This window comes from Drosophila suzukii, chromosome 2L, assembly GCF_043229965.1.
Source record: "Drosophila suzukii chromosome 2L, CBGP_Dsuzu_IsoJpt1.0, whole genome shotgun sequence".
NCBI lineage: Eukaryota > Metazoa > Arthropoda > Insecta > Diptera > Drosophilidae > Drosophila > Drosophila suzukii.
In genome coordinates this window covers 17,705,211-17,724,525 of record NC_092080.1, presented here as the reverse complement: position 1 = coordinate 17,724,525, position 19,315 = coordinate 17,705,211, and the positions used below count along the sequence as shown (strand labels likewise).

The following is a 19,315-nucleotide window of genomic DNA, read 5'->3' as shown; positions in this document are numbered from 1 at the left end:
ACATTCTTGTGAAACTGGTTTCGTTCTAATGAATAAAAGAATTTCAAGTATGGTAAAAAAGAAACTTAAGAAACTGAAAGCAAAGCAGATTGATTTAATGGAGAAGAGTTAAGTGGCCTGTTTAAACTGGGTAAATGTAGTGAAGTTTATACTGGCTATAGCAAATTCTTTTCACTTGACTTTAAGCTCTACAAATATTTCCTTATAATATTTCCATGGTACAGAAATCGTTACTCCCCACACAAAAATAGTTATTGAGATCAACCAACGCCCAGCACTTTGAAACTCCATTTAAATTCGTTTCCACCCGTTTTCCGCCCCTGAAAACTATCAAATGTTTGCCAAAGGAAAACCAACTTGCAAGGCAAACAGCACTTGAGACTTTTCTATCCGAATGGAAATTGAAATTCGTATGGAAGGCACGTTCCGGAGATATGTACATTAACATGTGTACCCACAGCTATATAGCTATAGAAGTTCATGATGCCGAGCATATTTACTTGCGGCTGTCAGGTCATAATTGAGCGAAAATTTACATTTGCCATTGCACAAGGAATTTCCAATTAATGAAGCATTAAAAATTCGCTGCACAAAAAGATTGCAATGCGGTGATAAAAGAACCGCAGAGATAATAGAGAAACTCGCCGAGGGAAAGTTGATTGCAATCGGTAAACTGTCCCCTGATTAAGGATCATCCGCGTTGCCATTCTATTGCGAATCTATATAGAGCACGCTCCCGGCGGGGGGTTGCAAATGTGTTTGCAAAAAACCGAATTTCGGTTGCAAACTCTCGATGGTGGAGTGAGATACAATTCACGCTCGAAGGAATTCTCGACAAGCTGCATAATGAACTAGAATGGGTGTGAGTAGGCGATTGCTTGCACAGAGAATAAAAATGGGTCATAAAATTAGGATTCTTAAATATTACCATTTAATTTATTTTCTATGTTATTATACTATAAACATATGGTTAACATTAATTCCCAGCGTAATATTTTATTACGAAAGTATTTTTGTGTTTGCTTTATCATATTCTCGTACATAGTAATCCAACCTTAAGTATCTTAATATAACAGTTCCTTAAATATTTGCAGCTCCTAATCTATTCTTTAACCAGGAGTTCATACTAAGAAATGTAATACAATTAAAAGAAATAATGATGTAAGAAAGAAGGGTAAAAGGGTAAAGAAAATTAAGTTATATATTCCGAATGGGTAATATATAATTATGGACTATAATTATTATAATCGAAGGTCTATGAAACTATATAGATAGAAAAGATGCACATTAAGTCGACAGTCTTCACAAGTAATTATCCAAACAGAATACCACATACTACAAACAACACTTTAATACATTTTCTTGCGTGCACTTCAGCAGCCAAAACATTCCATTTTCGATTAACGAATATATCAATTTATACAAAACTATTTAAACGATCCATTCTCCGCTGTCAGAAAACGCCGATTCGACTCCCTTCCTGCCTCCTCTCTTCATTAGAAGCCGTAAACGTGGGAGCCGCGACTGCCGGCCATATATCAATCTCAGTCCCAATCTCGCTAGGAATATCAATCCCAAAATCCAAGCCCAAGACCCATGGCAAAGCGTGCCACCGGCGGCAAACAACAAAAACGAATTGGCTTAAATGAAATTGGTGCAATTTTGATTGATTTATAATTGAATGTGAATTGTTGATAAGATTATGATAAACGACATTCACATCTACGGGTATGGTATGGAGTGGTATGGAGAGTATGCCAGTGAGCCTGCCTTGGGGACCGCAAAAATTATGTGAAAATTGAAAACAGGTTAACCCACTGAAACCCCTGGAGAGTGAGGGATCCGGAGGGGAGTCCACTTCATCGATCGTCCATCGCTGGCGTCGGCGGCATTGCCAATTTGATGGCATTCGCTTCTCGTTTGTCGCCAGTCCAAGGGGACGGAAAACCCAGTCGGGGGATATTGAAATTGGAATACACTTCTTACATACTTAACTTAATTACAATAGCTAAAGAAAATAAGTAAGATATGCGTTTATATAGCCGTGGCGCAAGAAACGACTAGTATATTCAACACCAAAACCATACCAAAACAAAAAAAACATTATTAAATATTTTAAAGAAAATATAAAATGTTTCTAAAAAAATTTTTTTTAGAATTTAATGCTTAAAAAATGTATGTATTCTTATATTCCAAGATTTTTATTAACTTAGTTTCGTCGAATAAAAGTAATTTCAGAAATCTTTAATACCTTGCTCGATGTTTTTTAGACCTTTCGTATTTAATACTGTCCTTTTCTGATCTCCTACATTTCAAGAATATACCTTCGAAGGCCAAAAACAATTTTCCAACCACAGAGTATAGTCGTCAAATAAGTACCGTCGTCGAATTGGTTTCAAATGCATAATTTTCGTTTCATATCGATGGCGATTTGCATTTTTGTCGCTTTTGTGGCTGGCTTTATGCATAATAAAATCAATAAACGCACATTGAAAACTGCATATCAATGCGGAGTTCGATTCGTATCGCTTTTGCCTCAATTTCAGATCGCGGCACAGTGCTCGACAAAAGTCTTGTTTTTGAAGGCGACATTTAATTGCCTGCGATTGGCCGGGTGGAAGGGGTATTTCTTGGCGGATTTAGTGCGTGGAGTTGTAATTTTTTTTGTCACTAGGAAATGCAGTTGATGTGAGTTAAGAGCCGAAATGCAGGCCGAGCTTAATTTAAACAGGAAATTATGAATGTTGACTGCAATTTGTTTATGCAGCTGCCGAGTCCGGCCCCCCCAATAACCCCCTACTTCCTCAATGACCGAGCAAGATTGGGCGAAAAGTATGGGACGATAAAGTTAATTTACTCCGGTCGGTGTCTTGTGTTTGCTCGTTGTTTTGATGGCGAATATTTCACGCTACTTGCAGTCTGCAGTGGCAGTCGGAGTCGGTCAAAAGGTGCCTCCGATCAGCGTCTGTCATGCATCATTAGCGGGCTCAAAGGCGACCGATCTGGGTCCAATACGAGTGTTCACATTTATGTATATTGTCTCGACAAGCTGCAAAGTCCATAATTAGTCATGTGCGTCGCCCGTCAGTCGTTCGCCTGCTGACAGATGTCCTGATCTATTCTTATTGCATATGGAGTGGTAGAATGGTGGTATCGTATCGGAACAATAAGAAAATTGCATTTATGGGCAGGGGGTCGCCGAAGGTTATTAGTCATTGATATGCGCTTTTGTAAGCCGCACCTTCAGCATGTGTATCTGGGTCTGGGCCTGGCTCTTTCTTTATGTCGATTCGATTTCCCAGTTGTCTGTCTATTAACAAAGGTTCTGTTCACATGCGGTAAGGGTTACTTACAGCAAATTATCAATGCTTGAGGTGGGAGTGGTTCCTTGGAGTGCCCATGGAGACGAAAACTGGCTGGAGTTTAAAGAAAAACTCATCGGTTTAAGTTAATTTTAAAGAACTAAAAAACTAAAAGAAGAAACTCACAAATTTTCGTAAAGCTTATATCTGTCTTGGTAAGCATTATACAAATTTGTGAACTTGGATACAAACATTTAAAAATATCGGACAATCTGACAGACATTAATATATTAATGGGAAAAAGGATTTACCATTCATTTATTTATTTCAGCATTTATATATTTATTTCCGAAAGGTGATGGTTTTGGAAAAGATGACAGCATTTATTTTTTTATTTCCGAAAGGTGATAGTTATGAAAAATGTTATTTACCATTTCCTTTTTTAATTCGGACATGGTAATAGCTATCTTGCTAAAAATTATATCAATTTGAAAAATGACAGACAATCTGTTTAATTTTCTTGTTCATAATACGCAATGTGACGAGTTTTTCCTAATGACTTTGCAAACAACATTAGCGGGCTCTAAACTATAGGCGCTAATAATCACGGTATTTGGATACTTCGCCATGGCACTTATGCTTTAAACGTTATGCCAGTAATTTCATTTTTTCCATACCCCCAAATGACGGCACAGTGAACACTCATTAGGCACACGCCAAACAAGCTGCGCACCACTCACCCGAACACTTTTACTCATTTCCCCCAGGATGCCACACTTTGTTGAACTATCGCCATCTAATGTCCAGTCCGACAATCCAACAATCCAACAATCCAACAGCCAATTAATTACCCTCGAGAAACAAAAAGTCACTAAATCATTTTGAACTTGACATTCGGAGCGAGGCGAATGCAAATGCAAATCCACATTCACATCCACATCCACATTTAAATGCCTGCCTTTCGACTCCAGGTGAGGCAATTAACGGGGGGCCTGTGGGTCTAAAATCGGTGAGTATGGCCTTTGAAACTGATCAACCGGCTGGAGACTTTTTCCATGAAGGAAGCCAGAAAACTATATTGGCCGGCAACATGATTTAATGAGCATTTATGCAAATGATCAGACCAAATGTGTCCGACATTCTCCTCCTGCTGTTGTAACTTTCGGTGTTATCCTTTGAGCATCCTGCACGTCCTCGTAAATCATTCACAATGTGTGTTTGCATATGTGCCGAGGGGTGTGTGGGCCTTCAGATCGAATCAATAGGGACAAAAAAAAAACATACAAAGGTCCCAGCCGAAAACCAAATCCGAAAACCCACAAACAAAAGAGGGACAGTGGCCGATGACACTTTTAGCTGCAATCAGGCGTAAAAAGATGCTGCCCAAAAGCAATTTTCACTTTTGGTTTTTCGGTTTTTGTTTGCGATTTTCCTTTGCGAATCGATGGGCAGTAACACAAAAAGACGAAATCAGGAGAACGGCAGGGAATCCGGAGGATGCCATCATCAATATTGCAACAATGCGACACAATTTAGGCATCAGTCTTAAGTAAACGAAAATACAGTTTAGGCTTTAAGGTACCTCTTAATTATTAATTGTAATAATGATATAGGTAAGGAAATACTTTAACTTGACAAGCTTCAGTACTAAAATATTAACTAAAAGCAATAAAAAATCCTATCTCAACAAATTATTTCTTGAAAATAAACATGGAAAAGTAGGTACTACAAAAAATGTTGCTCATAAGATTATCAATCAATCTATATAAAAGTGATCTTATTTGCAAAGTTCTCTTTTAGCATCTAATATTGGAACTTATCAAATTTTAAGACTTAAATTGTATTAATAATTTATAGAGGCCGTTCCTTAAACTTATCCTGTATGACTAGCGAAATAAACTAGGAATCTGAAACTTGAAACATAAGAAAGAATTTTATAGCTAAAAAACTATAATTATTATCATATCATAAAAAATAATATCATATTAATATATCATTTTTGTTTAAGCTGTACTTATATTTTCGTAAATGGTGTTATATCTCGAGCATGCTCTAGAAACGCATCACATAATGGGTGTAGCATTTGTCTGGTCCGATCCACGGATGAATGGTCAGACACCCAAGCCGCAGTGACAATCTCCAAGCCGTTTTCCCTTGGCGTCCCTTTTCCGACCTGTCCCTGTGTTTATGCGGTTGCCTTCTGGCTGCTTATTGATTTTGGTCAAGTTTTGTCTTCGTGCTGTGGTCGCTCCGAGCAGTGAAATCAATTGGAAAATGTGCTTAATGATTTTCCAAGATTTGTGCTTTTGCTCTAATGGCTAAACTGTACTTTGGAGTGGGGCATTGGGTAAGTGAGATTGCACAGAAATCCCCGATATTTGCCACACCCATTTCCTACTTTCGGAAATGGAATGAATGTAAAAATTTAAAGGGGGAAAACGGGCAGATGGGTTAACTTCCTTGCAGAAGGGGGTTGCACCTTTAAAAAGGATACAAAATGTGCAGCCCGCTGTCCTCTGCTGGCACAATTATGTCAACTTCTTGAACTGATCCTTGAAGTTCACGTCTTAGTTCAAAATTTAGGGCGGAAGTGTGCGCCGCTTGCAATTTAAAAACGATCAAGCGTAACTCGGATGCAATGAGTCCAGTAATTATGGGTGCTTATAAAGACGGTTCGCCGCGGGATGTTTGAGGGGTGAAGAACCCAAACCCTTCTGGGGTCGCAGGATCTACTTGGGTCAGTCTCTTGCAAGGATCTTCAAGGATACGGGTAGATAGGCATCTGCAACAGTGCACAAAGTATTGCACTCGGGGTTTCTTGATGCATTACAAAATCCTGTTGCTATTGCAATATTTTATTACCTTTTTTTATCCTTTGGCATCTATGGTCTCCCACTGTGACTTTTATTTCGCTAAGTATAACTCGTTAAACCTCTTCAGTTTTTCATTTTTTGATGTTCCTTAAGATAGCAAAGCTGTTCTGAAATTTATTGGGTTGTATCGTTCATCCCAATAAATTTCAGAACTTCTGCTAAGGCTTACAACCAAATATATGGGAATAACGACCTATAATTACAAATCACAATTCTATAATACTTTGAAAATTTTATTTATGAAATGATTCTACAGTTCCTTAAAATTCCCTGAGAATTCTACCTACTTTCTTGCTGTTCAAGAGTAACGAAACTATTTGAAAAACTTTAATATCCTCTTTTCTCCGAAAGACCCAAATTCAATTACTAAATTTTCAATTAATGTGATGGCCATCCTGCTGGGAAGAGATAACAAGACATTCTAATGTCCGCATATGGTCAAAAGCTGGCTCCTACACTCAGTTTAACACACTTGTAGCCCTGGGATGTGGGTCCACTCGAAATGGGGCCATTTCAATCGACTACATTAACAATATTGCCAGTGACCCGGCTCAAGGAGAGGAAAGGTCCAACGCCCAAAAGGGCACTGAACATGAAAATTATGCGTGTCCATTCGGAGTTTTGGGCTCCGTGTAACGCCACTCCATTCCATTTTATGAGCCAAGGTGAAAAGCTTTTAATGCCAGTGGAGAGAATGAGTTTTTCTGGTTTTCGATTTCCGTTCAGTTTTCGGGGCGTTTTTAGGCACGCGTCCTCGCACCTTTTTTCCCCCAAAATCATTTACAGATGAAAGTTTCAGATTGGCACAGACGATTAATATCACTTAATTAAGGTGAAAATTTAGATGCCTGACAGCTGTCAAAAGCGTCTGAAACGTATCAAATGGCAGGAGAGCAACTACACAAAAAAAGTAGTAAAATACAGGAAATCGAATATCATTTTTTATCCCTACTTTTCGCTCAGTTTTTTTCGGGTGGTTTTTCGTCTTCGCCCAATTGCCCAATGTCGGGATTAGGGATTGTGCCGAAAACATCTATTAATAGTCTCCTGGTCCCGAACAATGACAGCAATCAAATCGCATTTGCCGTTATGCCAAAAGCGGATTTTTGATAGCAATCAATCAGAAAAGAGCCCCAAAAAAACAGAACTCTCTTCTCGGATTGTTTTCCCTTGTTTTTGCCAATCGGTTTTTGTATGATTCTGGGGTGAAATCAAAGCGCATTTAACTTTTGCGGTTGTGCAAATATTCGGGAGGAGAATTTTCGCAATCTGCCATCATCATCAGCCCCTAAGCGAAAATTTCCATCTGCAATGGGCTGTCAACGAGTGTGCGAGTCGGGTTCTAAACTGGAGTTGGGATTTTGAGGTGGAGTTCTCCACAGGCCACAGACTGCAATTTAATCTGCTCTGACAAGTGTTGTCGCCCCGCTGTTGTCTCTCTAAATTTTGGGGCAGCATTATAATAGCCGGATCTGTTTGTCAAACTGCCTATTAAATTTTGTTTCGGCACTGCCAAAAATTTTCTTGCTTCTACAATGTTTCTGGAATTTGTGAGATTTTTTAGTTGGTTTTAGGAAGAAAATGTTAAACATTAATTTATTTCCTTATTTTTGGTCATTCATCCTGACAAGTGTTTATACTTTTTAGAAAATATTTCAGATTTTTTTTTTAAACTTTATTCTCGAATTGAAAATTGTTCTTCCGTTTACTTACCACCACTTTTTCCGAGTGTACTGCAGTCAGCTGGTCACACACTCATATAGATAATGGACTCCGTAGCATTCACTGCACCACCGAATCGATAACAATGGACTGGTTAATTGAATTGCCCAAACCAAATGGTCTCGGTCTTTTGAATGCGTGGGTCGTATTGACCAAAGACCAAGGCTGTGTTGTTGTGAAATAATGTCCCGACTTTAATTGTGTCGATTTCATTTGAATTTCGTTAGAGCATTGCCCATATATGTTTATGGTTTTCGAAAGTACAAAACAAAGAAGAGAACATGTTTTCTGGATTGGTTCATGCTTCTAACAAGGTTGGCCCGTGAGAAGAAAGACAAGATTGATAGCTTGCTGGGGATAAAAAATGAAAATAGGTTCCACCAAACTTACCCCAGTTTTATGTTTAAATTTTAAGCTACTCACATCTTAAACTTTATTCATTGCTAAAAATACAATTTTCACGCGCATACAAATAGTCAAACAACTCTAAACTCTAAACAACTTAACCACTAACAAAGATTTACAAATACATCATTTATCATACATATAGCGAGCGAAAGAAAATACAAGTGATGAGAAATAATAGAGATATAAATAAACATTACATACAAGATACATCACTCTAAGACTTGGGCTTTCGACTTCGGTTGGGCGTGGTCCTCAACGAACGCCTTGTACTGGTCACTGGGCTAGTGGTTGTGGAAGTACTGGTTTCTGGGGGTTCTGATGATGCTGTTGGTGGTTCAGTGGGGAGTTCAGTGGGGAGTTCAGTGGGTGGTTCAGTGGTTGAAGTGGTTCGTCTTCCACTTTTACGCTCTCTATAAACGCACATTAGCTCGTCAGCAGCATCGGGACAATCAATTTGCTGAAGAAAGTAGATCATATTAATTTTTAGTAATATTTTAAACAAGGTTTTTTAGTTTTTGTCCTTTGGAACTCATGTTTAATAAACATTTTTATACCCGTTACTCGTAGAGTAAAAGGGTATACTAGATTCGTCGGAAAGTATGTAACAGGCAGAAGGAAGCGTTTCCGACCCCATAAAGTATATATATTCTTCATCAGGATCACTAGCCGAGTCGATCTAGCCATGTCCGTCTGTCTGTCCGGATGAACGCTGAGATCTCGGAAACTATGAGAGCTAGGCTATTGAGATTTGGCGTACAGATTCCTGAGCTTCTTACGCAGCGCAAGTTTGTTTCAGTAGACTGCCACGCCCACTCTAACGCCCACAAACCGCCCAAAACTGTAACTCCTACAGTTTTAATGCTAGATAGAAAATTTTAACTGAAATGTATTGTTCTCATCAATACCTATCGATTGACCTAAAAAAAAAGTTTGCCACGCCCACTTAAACGCCCACAAACCGCGAAAACCTGTGACGCCCACAATTTACATGCTAGATAAAAAATTTTAACTGAAATGTATTGGTGTCGTCAATACCTACCGATTGATCCAAAAATAAATTTGCCACGCCCACTCTAACGGCCATAACGCTTAAATCTGTCTACCGCCGGTAGGTGGCGCATTTTAATCTCGCTTTGCTGCTTGCATATCTCCATTTCCCTTTGAGTAACGGGTATCTGATAGTCGAGGTACTCGACTATAGCGTTCTTCCTTGTTTAATATAAAATTACTATATTTTAAATCACAAAATCTTTGATATGGTTAAGATGGCAAAGCTGTCTGTTTGCTTATATTCATATATATGATACTCCGTAATATATTGGTCGAAATATTTGGAATAAGAGATATTGTATATTTTATTAAATAAGTATTCTTACCTTATCGCACAATTGACCGACTGTGATGCACTTGCCACTAACACAGCGAAGTTCTTGAGGAGGACAACCACCTGGAGTAGTGACTACTTCGTACTTCGTCGTTGGTATTGATGTGGGTGGGTCAATTGTGGTTGAAGTGGTGCTGGTTGTGCTGGTGGTGCTAGTTGTAGTGGTGGTGCTAGTGGTCCTTTCTCTATCTCGCTGCTGAAACAACGCCGAGCTGGGAATCGCACTGGCTTTTCTGGCCGCTGGAGTTGTGGGTGTGCCCACGCTAAACTTCACAGATGTGCGATTTGCTCTCTGGGAATATTTAAACTTGTTCTCAGAATCGCTGGTCATCATTATCTCCTTGCTATCACGAAAGTTCACTGGGAGAAAATGGGAAAAAAGTATAATTTACAGACAAATAGGTATAAAAATAAAAATAATCAATTAGATTATGAATAAAAGGAAACAAAACAATATATACAATTTAAAATATTTTTTATTTCACAATGCATGAGTTTTAGTACTGGTCTTTCCCATATCAGAAGTATATAAAACATATTTTAGCAAAAACAAAATTGTACAAACAGTTTTTATATAATAACTTGCATTTTTACAAAGTTTAATAAATCTTACTATAATTAAATTATAGAAATGATCCTTATCACGTTCTATTATTTGTTTTTCTTTATCAATACAGTATTTTTAAATTATATTGATTAATTATTTGTTTAACACTATCTGCTACTATACTACTATTATCTCATATATGTACAATTTATTGGTTGATTTGATACATAAGATTCGATTTTTTTGATGGGCAGTTTGTTTACTTACCAAATCCTTTGGGTCCACCAGCTGGTTCTTCAGCACTAGCACTGGAATTTACCGGCGGAGCAGGAGCAGCCACCTTATGTACCTGGAACTTGGTCTCCGTGCCAGCATCCTCATCGGTGTTGGCCGTGATATAGGTATATAGCTTATCATTCGTCTCGTTTGGTGATAAAAAACTGGCGTAGGAAAAGACTCTTGGAAAGGCGTTCAATTCAGCCTCATCGAAGGGAGCCAAGTCCCCCGATCCGTAATCATCGCAGTCTTCCTCATCACTTCCATCGAAACAATCAAAGTTTTGATCACATCGACTCTTTTCTGCGATACATTTCTCATTCGAACGACAGCGGAATTCGTCCTCTTCACAAACCAGACATTGCTCATCCTCATCCTCGCCACCGAGACAATCTTTGATCTTATCACACTGCCAATTTTGGGGTATGCAACTTCCATCATGACATTGGAACTCATTTCCATAGCAATGTTCTCGCCTCCTCGTGGGATCCTCGCATTTGTGGCTCTCATGGGCATCGGGATACAGGCTGCAGTCAAAAAGCTCGGTCAGCACATCCGAGTTGGCAATCGCTACGGAACAGGCCTCTAAAATGGCTATGAAATTGAAAAAAAAAAATTTAAGCAATGCAGGTGAAATTAAAAGTTAAGTTAAGTTAAAAAATATTAGCGAAAATTAACCTTTTCCGACAAATTTCATATTATTGTAAAGGAACCGATCTTAACGTTCCAATAATTTGTTTTTAATTTATACATCTAGCTAACAAGTCTTTATTGCATTTCTATTTTATATAATTAATACATTCATTTGATTTCACTAATTAAATTTCTTGTATAATGAAATAGAATTCTTCCTGTTCCCGGCCATATTGAATTAGTCCCCCGGAAATTTATTTCTAACAACTTACCCTTGCAAATGCGACGACAAGGCGGCAGCTGTCCGATGTGCGAGGGTCGACACTCCGGTTCCAGGGCGCCACAAATGAACTCAGCCGCCCTCGCCGAGCAGTTGGACCGGATGAGATTCTCGTAGGCTGCCATGGAACCCGCATCCCGGGGCGCCGTTCCCTCGCGATTGTAGGTCAGATCGTAGTCGAGCACACCCTGGCACATGGGCATCATGGTTGACTGGCAGCCACTGTTCGTCGTCGAGGGGGTGGTGAAGGTCATAGCCTGTGTGGGCCTCCCACTCACCGGCGAGGGGGGTGGCAGTGTTGGAGACACACGGGTCAAAGGATGCTCACCGCCAGCGGGGGTCGCCTGGGGTTTGGGCAGTAACTGTAATATAAGGGTAGTGGGAGAGGTGATAATTGGGTGACAGATGGAACCCAGATGGTACAAAAGTTGGTTGGGTATAAAAAGAAATTATCCAACAAATATTTAATGCAGCATTGCAAACTAAAGGATGATTTTTTGGTTTCACGGGGACTTTTTAAATTAATTATTTAAGCTGTGAACCAATTATCGATTATTATTGATCAATTAAAAGAAATTATTTTTCCTTATTTTTCAAAATTGAATAAAGAGCAAATAGGCATCCATCTTATAAGTCAGTTCCTGGATTCACTTGTACTTAAACTCGACAAAATTTTTTCAGATAAAAGAATTTAACGAATTATGTTATTTCGAAGATAATAATATTATATAACATTATTTATCAAATGTTTTTAATATCGCCCTGAAAACGGTTTTAAAGTCAAATCGATTTAGCCAAAATAGCTCGTAGAACTTCACTAATAAAAAAGAGTATATTTCCCACTTCAACTTTAGCCTTTACTCACGTCTTTGAGCAACTGCAGCATTCTCTTGTCCTGCTCGATGGGCACCCCGAAGCTGTTCTGATGACCCGAGGTGAACCTAATACTATCCGCTGGCAGCAGGGTGTCATCGTAGTCCCCATCGCCAGCCTCGTCTCCATCCGCTGGCTCCCCATCCTCTGCAAATGAAGTATCTGGCCATTCCGAACTCTCCTCACTATCATCATCAACCGCCTTGAGTCGTGTGGTTTCCTGGGGCTCCAGCTCGGTGGTGCTGGTGGTTTCCTCATCCCAGACTTCGTTGCTACTCGAACTCGTGGATGTCAAAGTGGCTTCATAGCGACGCTGCAGGAATTTGGCTCTAGCCACACTGACATCGTGAAGCCACAAACAGTAGGTGATTAGTCCGAAGAATAGCAAAACACTGGCCACGAAAATAATGGGCCATCTGAGATATTTCCACCTGCAGGCTCGTCGAGCATAGCCCAACAGCATCCAGGGTGTCGGCTTCTCATGGCTATCCAACTTGCCATTCAAATAGTAATTAGCCGTCAGTGGGTATTTGTACCGTCGAACTTGAAGTTCAGCCAGGGTTTCGGGACTCCCCAGCATCCCGATGCGGTATTTCTGGGTCTCACTCCAGCACGATTCGCCGGAGGCGCGGGAGTAGTCACTGTGATCTTTCACCGATCCCTCATTTTCATCGTCGATGGTCTGCACCGTGATGTTGAGGCCATGGGGATATTTGGTGGGCTGACGTCTCAATCCGGTGACTGATGAGGTCTCATTCGCAATTACTTCCAGCTGCTTCTGTTCGTCCATGATTACCTGAGCTCACCTTTCGAATGGCCCCTCCAAATGTCAATTGACAGAAGCTGCAGGGAAAAAAAATATGAAAGGTTGTAAGAACTAACAATGCATCCAAAATGATTTCGTAGTTTTGTAAAATATAATAAATGCGATATTTTTATTTTGAGCATATTTCATATTACATTTTATCATTTTCTCGTTGTTAGCAAGAAATTTTGTTTATACTAAAAGCCCTATACTAAAAGATTTATAGTCATAATTAATTTTTATTATTATTATATCTTTAAGTTTTTATTAATTTCTTTCTTTATTGCGCTTACAACATTTTATTACCCTTTTAAATTTATGTTTGTCTACATTTTTCACAGTACCCCTTTTGTATTTGCCACTGTTATATAACCCCAGGTAATGGCATTTGTCTAACTGATTTTCAAGACTCTTCAGTAGATTAGGGCTCTTCGCCTCTCACCTGGAAATTACGGATTTGCGAAAGGCAATCGAATTGCAGATGAAAATGAAAGTGCCTGCCAATATGCATTTCGGCATTTCCACTGATTGTGGAAAGTTGTCAACCAACCTGAGAGTTGATCCTCAATCTACTGCTTCAATTAAGCCTCATTAATTCCACTGAAAAAACCGCAAAGCATCTTCAGGTAATCAAGAAGCAGCTGATGTGCAATTCGGTTTGCATTTTCCCAAGCCATTAGCGGCGATAAATAATCTTATAGTCGTATGTACGTACCGAGAAGCCCCAAAAGTATTGGCCAATAGTTTAGAAAAATTGAAATGCGAATTGCATTGGGCAAGAGATCGCCGGCATGTGGCTGCTTCTGCTGCAGTAACTTCACATAAAGTTGCAGATACACAAAAGCCAGCGGAAAACTTGTTAGCCGGAAAAACGAAGAGCAGGCGAAAACAACCGAAACAACGGCAATAATAGTTGGAAATAAGCTGGCGAATCTGACTGACACGAAGAATAGATGCCCTGGGAGCGGTTATTATAAATGGGAATGGGCAAATGCAAAGCTGGAAATTGGCTACAAGAAAATGTCAAATAAAATGGTATGTGGTATGGTATCTGCAATGCACCATCGTTCCTTATTTTGTTAGCAATATTTTTCACAGACTTTGAGAAAAAGTTTGTAGGTTTATGGTCCCATTTACTTGCTTGTTTCCCATTTTAAAGCTTATTAGAAAATATATCATCTCATGTATATATTCTCAAAAAAAACTTATATTAATCATTAAATTCTCTAAAATGATTATAAATTAAACATAAAAGTTGGGTAGGATGTCAGAAAAAATATTATTATCAAACGACTTAATGATTATTATAAAATTTCAGCAAGTTACGTTAAACGTTTCTAAACGCTAGAATCATTTACATTATAAGCTAATTTTAAAAAGGTTCTCTTCTTTAAAAACCAAAATAACTTATAAGGTGTCTTTTGCCTAAAATACTTAGTAGTGGTACATCAAGAAAGCGCATTTCCTTTGAAAATTGATGGGTTCATACAGAGTTGCCTTACTTAAGACGTCACTCGGTGTTATGCAGTCATGTTACTACGACTTTATACCCTTTACCCCTAGATTGGCATTACGAGTGCGATGATCAAAAGGCGCTTGAGCTTGGCGGCCACAGTTGGCTGAGTGTCGAGTGCTGAAGTGTTTTGTTTTGTATATATAGTATTTTTGTATTTTTTTTATATTTTTTTGGTTTTGGTTCAGACAACTCCAGACGGGATTGCTCCTCTTGCTCCAACTGCTGCCCAACTGGTGCTAGTGACCTTTTCACTTTTGTTTTCGTTGCTGCCTGACTGCCTCTGCCATCTTACGGACAAGTTGCAAGTAGCAAAGTTGCCCAGTTTCTAAGCTACCTCAAGTGTTGCGGCTTCTTGGTGGGGAGCTCAAGAGGCGGAGACTGCGGCCTATTAATGGGTACCAACTTTGCAGCACACAGGAAAATATAGGACTAGGTGAGTTTTGAATTTTCTATACGATATGAACCTCATTTTTTTTTTTTAAACCCAAAGATATTTATTATTAAAAGGAATTATCAGTTTCCTTAAGGGAAATGGTTTTTTTATGTTTCTAAACATTTACCATTTATTTTCTCAGTGTATCAACATCTGCTCTACCGTTCGTTGCTCGATTAATGAGCTGCAGTCCGGCGGCACTCAACTCTCGCCTCTTCAACTCCTCTCAGGTGTGCAAAATCTTTTTCTCAATTTTTTATTTGGCCAGGTTATTATGAGTTTTGCTGGCGGCTTTAAAGATCTGGCTAAGGTCAGTTGAATGGAGGAAAATGCTAGCCAAGTAAGCAATCGACAGAAAGGTCATAACAGCAATTGACGGAGTGCTGTGAAGAACCTTGCTTTAGGGTCGAGACTTTAACTTCGATGGGTGTAGCCAAAGAGCACGATTACCGGGGTAAGGTGGGTCATAAATGTCTGCAATGAATGTGGAGCAGGGAGTAGGGAACTTGGGGTTTCTTAAACATACTTAACTACCGATGAGCATCACAGGCTGCGTGGGAAATGAGGTAATCTATGTACAAAGTGAGCACTTTTGATGGCTGGCAGATCCAAGATCTCCGCTCAATTACAGCCTCGGTTTTGTTTCACAGTCACGCACCTATCTAGATCTTTGGCAACCTGTCTAATTAGTAACTGTAACTGCATTCGATATCTGAGTGGCTGTATCTTGGGCTGAAAGGCACTTCCAGGCATTGTTCAATCGCTCGTTTGGCCAGCCATTAGAACACCTTTGGGCAATGGCATGCCTCAATGCCCAGCACTATACTTAAAGCCCCTCTCTAGTGCAATCTTCAATCGGTCGAACATATTTCGCTTGCCCAACACGATATAATTTTGTATAGTTTTACTGGCTATTTCACACGTCGAACTAGAACGAAACTAGCTTGGGTTGCACTTGGCAAAATTAATTCAGATTACTCCAAGATATCTTGCATGAAAACAAATTCAACTGTTTTAAAGGAAATGCCGATTGAAAAACAATTTTTATAAATTCATATTATAGGTACTATTTAAAAAACAAATTTTAAAACTGGATTTGAATATATTTCACAAATTGATTTATCTTTAATGTATTTTCTGATTCAGGAAAATCTTTTACTATTATAGATAAATTGGCAACAATCATTTAGTCAACATTTTAAAAAGCGTTCTAGAATATGTTTTTATTTCGTTATACAATTTTAAATCAACAAAGAAAGAACAAATTAAAAAACAAAATGTTCTATTTTTTGGTCCGAGATATAAATCATAATTTTGAGAACTGTATTTGTTTTTATGTATTTAATTATATTTGAAAAACAATAAAATTACTTTTTTGTGTAAATTAATTGTAAAATTGAATGCAATATTATATTTCTTAGTCATCCGAAGGAATAAGTATCTTACAAAACCCTAACAGTTGAAAAACAAAGTCCTTAAATTGAAGAAAATATTTCATTCTGATTCTGATTTTTTCAAGTGCATTGCTTGCATTCCTGGTCAGTTCGATTGCATTGAAACATTGCAGCATCCACTGGAAAATGCCAGCTTATAAGTTAAGTCATTTTGTGACTTGGAGCTCTGCAGCAGCGAAACAGCAAATGCAACTGCAACTGCACAGTTCAAAGTTATTTTGTACAAATAAATTGTTTATGCTTTTCGATTTTATTTTGCCTCGGCCGGAGTACGTGCCATGCGATGTTTTTCTGTGCGAGGTGAGCCGGCGACTCTGACCAGTCCAAGTGCGATTGGAAGTCGGGGCCTGAGTCCCACTGAATCTGAATCTATATGCGATGCTGAGGCCAGCTGCCTTCCGAAGCAGTTAGCAGTTAGCGGGTGGATTATGGCAGTTAGACATAGCGATTATGGCCTTACATGAACATACAACTTGCTACAGTTTGGCTAGTTAAGTTCTGAGTCACATTTGGAGAACAGAAGATCAAGAGGAGCTAGATCCGAGGCTGGGTTATGACAACCAGCGAGATCGGTCGTGTTTGGGTCGAGGTGGACTGGGCTGATTAGATGGTTGTAGACTCCATAGATTCCACAGATTCTGTCCGATTAAGCCATCGATCATTGTTGACATTTTAACAGATCGTGGGTGGACACAGGCACGTCTGTAGTTTAATTGACTTTTGATCCATGGATACCTAAGTACAATACAATCCCCCGTTCTTTCAACTGCCTGCTTATTACCGCATAACACACTTTAATTACTTTTCCATTGTATTACGTTCTTTGGCCGGCAAAAAATGATCAGTCATGGTTTTGCAAATTCTCTTTCAATTTATTTATAAGCACTTAGTAATCATGATCATTATTGAATTTATTGAGTTAACGTATGTCTGATACCAAAATGTCTTAAGGCGTATAATAAAAATTATATGGCTTACTAGTCTGGTCATAATCCTTGAAGTTCAAGTAATTATAAGGTTTTGTAATCATCTTGGGAAATATCGATCGTTTTTGTATTTTACTACTGCTTACTTGCATTTAAATTACTTTTTGATAAATTGTGTATGTAGTCTTTTACTACTGCTTAAATTAACTTAGCCTATAGGTATTTAGGCTCTAATCTTCTAAAAGTAAAATGAAGTCCATTAAACATTGTTATTATATAATCATATAATCATGAGAATAAATAACTTTATATAATATGCACGACCTTTAATAATTCTGGAAGTACTTGACTTCTCTGATATTGATTTAAAATTTTTGATCATTAAGTAAATATTTTATTTATATTCAAAGTTATTTCATTACGTATATGAACTTCCACCAATAACTTGCTTGCTTTCTTTTAAAAATAATTTGCCAGGAAGAGCATAATTATTTTCAACTTGAAATCATCAGACGGCGCTTAAATTATGTCAAAATTCTTGTGTCATTACGCATTATGATATATCGTTAGCATTGAAATAATCTTAGAAAGGTTACTCCACCAGCATATTATTAATCTTTTAACTTTGTATAATCACTCAACTGGAGAATGATCTCAGAAACAGTCTGCTGCCAAGCACAATCCTCTTTTAACACTTTAAAAGAAGATCTAAGAAAACGTCTTCCACTCGTTAAATTCACTAATAACTCGTTGATATTTACGCACATCTGCACAATCAATGTTTAACCTTATTATCTCAAGACATGAGCTGCATTTAAATCTCTATACCAAGTCTGCTTGTCATAGGAGCAATTATTCCATCAATCAGGCCTACAAGAGATCTCCACATCTGCACAATCATCAAACGCCAGACGGTGAATTCTTGCTTGCACTTTGTGTATGTTCCACCTGTTTGCTCATTTGAATACATTTGTAATTAATGCAGCTACCAGATTTTCAGATTTGTGTTTCACACCAGTTCAAGCACTCGTTCGATGATGATGATCTTGGCTCACACGAGAACCGCACTTTTGTCACTTTTCCACGCTTTACGGATTCACTTTGCGGTCGAGATTCTATTTTATTATTTATATTGTTGCAGGGCAACCGCGAATGCTTATGGATATGCGAATGTGAGTGCTCGACATTCATGTTATGTTAATCAATGTTGATTGCAACTTTATTTTTTTGCTTTAATTAAAAGTGCAAACTTCAAAATTAATTAAAGTGACTTTGGTTTTGGTTTGCACATGGCAATTTTAGCTTGTTGTACTGTAATTACGAGCATCTTAATTTGCATAAAAATTTCGTTTGGCAAGCATTTGTCGGGCATTTTTCAGCATACCCATAATTATGGGAGGCATCTTTGTTTTCTCAGATTTTAAGTTTGATAAAACACAGTCATTTTTCAAGATTTGTCATACACAACACTCAATCAATCACAAATAATGTTACACTTTAACTATAGACAATTTTTCACCCAAGAAAGAAGAACTCACGCTTAACACTTGTTGTGGATTTTTGGAAGATTTATTGAACCCGCTTTGTTTGAGCCGCATCCGCGCGATCGGCTGCCAAAAAACCGACTGAAAGATACAACCTCGGCTGAAGAAGCCAAAAACCCAAAGCTTCTCTTTGGGATTCTTCTGAAAGAGTCCAACCCGAAGCTCACCTCAGCTCGGCTTGGCTTTCGGTTTCGATTTGATTTCGCTTTCAAGCGCAATCCACGGATCGGGTCTCAAATCGCCGGCACTTCGAGTTTCTCTCTTAAAACCAGCCTGTGATCACTCTTAAAATGCACCTTAACTCTTTTTTTCCCATCGATCGTTTGAAGTCATTGGTTC

General features: G+C 38.5%; 1 protein-coding gene across 1 annotated transcript; it reads right to left on the bottom strand.

Annotated features, from left to right (window-relative positions):
* Positions 1 to 8,306: 8,306 nt before the first annotated feature.
* LOC108005792 (uncharacterized) lies at positions 8,307 to 19,177 on the bottom strand. The gene is made up of 6 exons (XM_017069125.4): positions 18,971 to 19,177; positions 12,291 to 13,141; positions 11,418 to 11,787; positions 10,504 to 11,106; positions 9,682 to 10,049; positions 8,307 to 8,762 (listed from the first exon to the last, which is right to left on the bottom strand). The coding sequence occupies exons 2-6, from the start codon at positions 13,086 to 13,088 to the stop codon at positions 8,520 to 8,522; spliced, it is 2,382 nt and encodes a 793-aa protein (XP_016924614.3). The 5' UTR covers positions 13,089 to 13,141; positions 18,971 to 19,177; the 3' UTR covers positions 8,307 to 8,519.
* Positions 19,178 to 19,315: the final 138 nt, after the last annotated feature.

Bases quoted from the DNA above. Each gene is read 5' to 3' on its own strand.
- LOC108005792 (XM_017069125.4), bottom strand. From the start codon at position 13,088: ATGGACGAACAGAAGCAGCTGGAAGTAATTGCGAATGAGACCTCATCA. The intron at 11,107-11,417 runs GTAAGTTGTTAG...TCAATTTCATAG, and splicing joins TTGTCGTCGCATTTGCAAGG to CCATTTTAGAGGCCTGTTCC. The intron at 10,050-10,503 runs GTAAGTAAACAA...ATTTTCTCCCAG, and splicing joins TGGTGGACCCAAAGGATTTG to TGAACTTTCGTGATAGCAAG.